General features: G+C 33.9%; 1 protein-coding gene across 1 annotated transcript; it reads left to right on the top strand.

The window, feature by feature from the left end:
- The first annotated feature begins 340 nt into the window (after positions 1–340).
- On the top strand, positions 341–1,229 carry LOC109675306 (UPF0729 protein C18orf32 homolog). The gene has a single exon (XM_074075328.1). The coding sequence runs from the start codon at positions 401–403 to the stop codon at positions 629–631; it is 231 nt and encodes a 76-aa protein (XP_073931429.1). The 5' UTR covers positions 341–400; the 3' UTR covers positions 632–1,229.
- The last annotated feature ends 628 nt before the right edge of the window (positions 1,230–1,857 follow it).

Raw genomic sequence — 1,857 nt, 5'->3', positions numbered from 1 at the left:
AATGGAAGACATCATCCTGATTGAACAAATTAAAAAAAAAGAAATCTAAAATAAAAATAATAATCACATATGAAACTATTAGCTATTATATTGCTCTGATTATTATACAGTGTGTTTCATATGTTTTATATCACTTTATTCTCTTGTGACGCTAGAAGATACAATGCTATGAAGATACAATGAAAGAACTGAAATTCTAAAATGTGAATAAGTTTTTGGAAAGTTTTAGGGCTTCTATGTGGAGAAACCAGGGCTCTGTTTTGTGTAACTCTAAAAGCTATGCTATTTCCATTGATTTTTCCCTGTTTGTGAAACATGAGAAAAGTAACTGCTGGGAAGTGCGGACAGACCCCCATCTAAGGAGCATGGCTGTGGCGTTTAGGAGTTCAAGCCTGGGACAATGGTGTGCATCCCATGCATCGTCATTCCAGTTCTGCTCTGGATCTTCAAAAAATTTCTGGAGCCATACATATACCCTCTGATAGCCCCTTTGGTTGATCGTATATGGACTAGAAAACCTATCCAAGAATCCAACAATACAAATAAAGGCAAAGTTGACTGCAAGGGTGCAGACACAAATGGATTACCAAGAAAAGGACCAACAGAAATCTCTGATAAAAAGAAAGACTAATGTGATTTTCCCTAAAGGATCTCAGTTGTTTTAAAAATGGACCTGACAATATGAAGTGCCTTCTTTGTAGTTGTCTCTGACCTTTTTCTCTGAGACCAGGATTCTGGATAGAGTTTAGCTATTTACCTGATACTAATCAGGAAAACATACAGTATTTATATTTAAAATGCACTTAGTTATATTTAATGACCTCATTCCTGAGTCCCTTTTCCATTAAAGTAGCTCTCATTTATGTTATTGCCATTTTAATAATATGAATGAATAGAAGGTTTGTGCCAGTAGAAGGAAATTCTTGGGCCTCAAACATTTAATCACGTGAATTTGCTGGTTGCTCTTGACTATGGGCTTTTATAATTTGAGTGGAGTAAATTTTGCTGTGAAATAGTACAGTTGATTATGATGTGAAAACATAAAGAAACAATTACTGTTGAACACAAAGAAGTTTATCCACAAGAGTAGTCACTGCTATTGCTCTGCAGAAGATGAAAAAGACAAAGTGGAAAACCATCTTTTACATAAATGTCTAATGTATAAATTCTGTTGCCTTCCTTCTGTTCTTTCAAATGCATTAAACATTCAGTTTAAAAAAAAAAGAAAAGTAACTGCTGTCACTCAATACATACCTACAATAAGCAAGAAACTTTGATGAGTGCTTTTAGTTGAAGGTTAATGCATTTGAGACTGACTAGGAATTGCTCTTTAATACAAAGTAAGACAACGTTTGATTTCCTAGGTGAGCAACCTGCAGCTGGTTATTTAAGACATCTTTTCTGTACATTTCCAAATCCTATTTGCCTTATGTTATGGCAAAAATATATGTGAGTTTTGACTGTAGTTTACAAATAGATGCAAATTTTTCACTGCTCTTCTCTTTCTAGATTTATGCATACCCCAAAAAGGGAGTAATAGAAGGAAGGTTAATGTTTTAGACGTTTACTATGTACCAGATATTTAGTAGTAACCGCAGGATTTAATATTCAAAACCAGTTTTCTGATCCTGAAACCCATTTTTTTTTCTAGTCTACCACATAATTGTCAGTAGATTTGACAATTGTTAGGTTGTGCTAGTTCTGCTAGAATCTAGTCTCAGATGCTTTGTGTAAATCTCTACTAGCAAAGTTTGCTCACGTAGGAAATGAAGATAATGATAGTGATTATTTCATAGGACTTGAGGGCTTTAATTAATTTCAATAATTTAATTTTATGAGCCTTATGCCTAAAACACA

The sequence above is a fragment of the Castor canadensis genome, chromosome 6, assembly GCF_047511655.1.
Source record: "Castor canadensis chromosome 6, mCasCan1.hap1v2, whole genome shotgun sequence".
Taxonomy (NCBI): Eukaryota; Metazoa; Chordata; class Mammalia; order Rodentia; family Castoridae; genus Castor; species Castor canadensis.
This window is presented reverse-complemented; position numbering and strand designations above follow the sequence as displayed.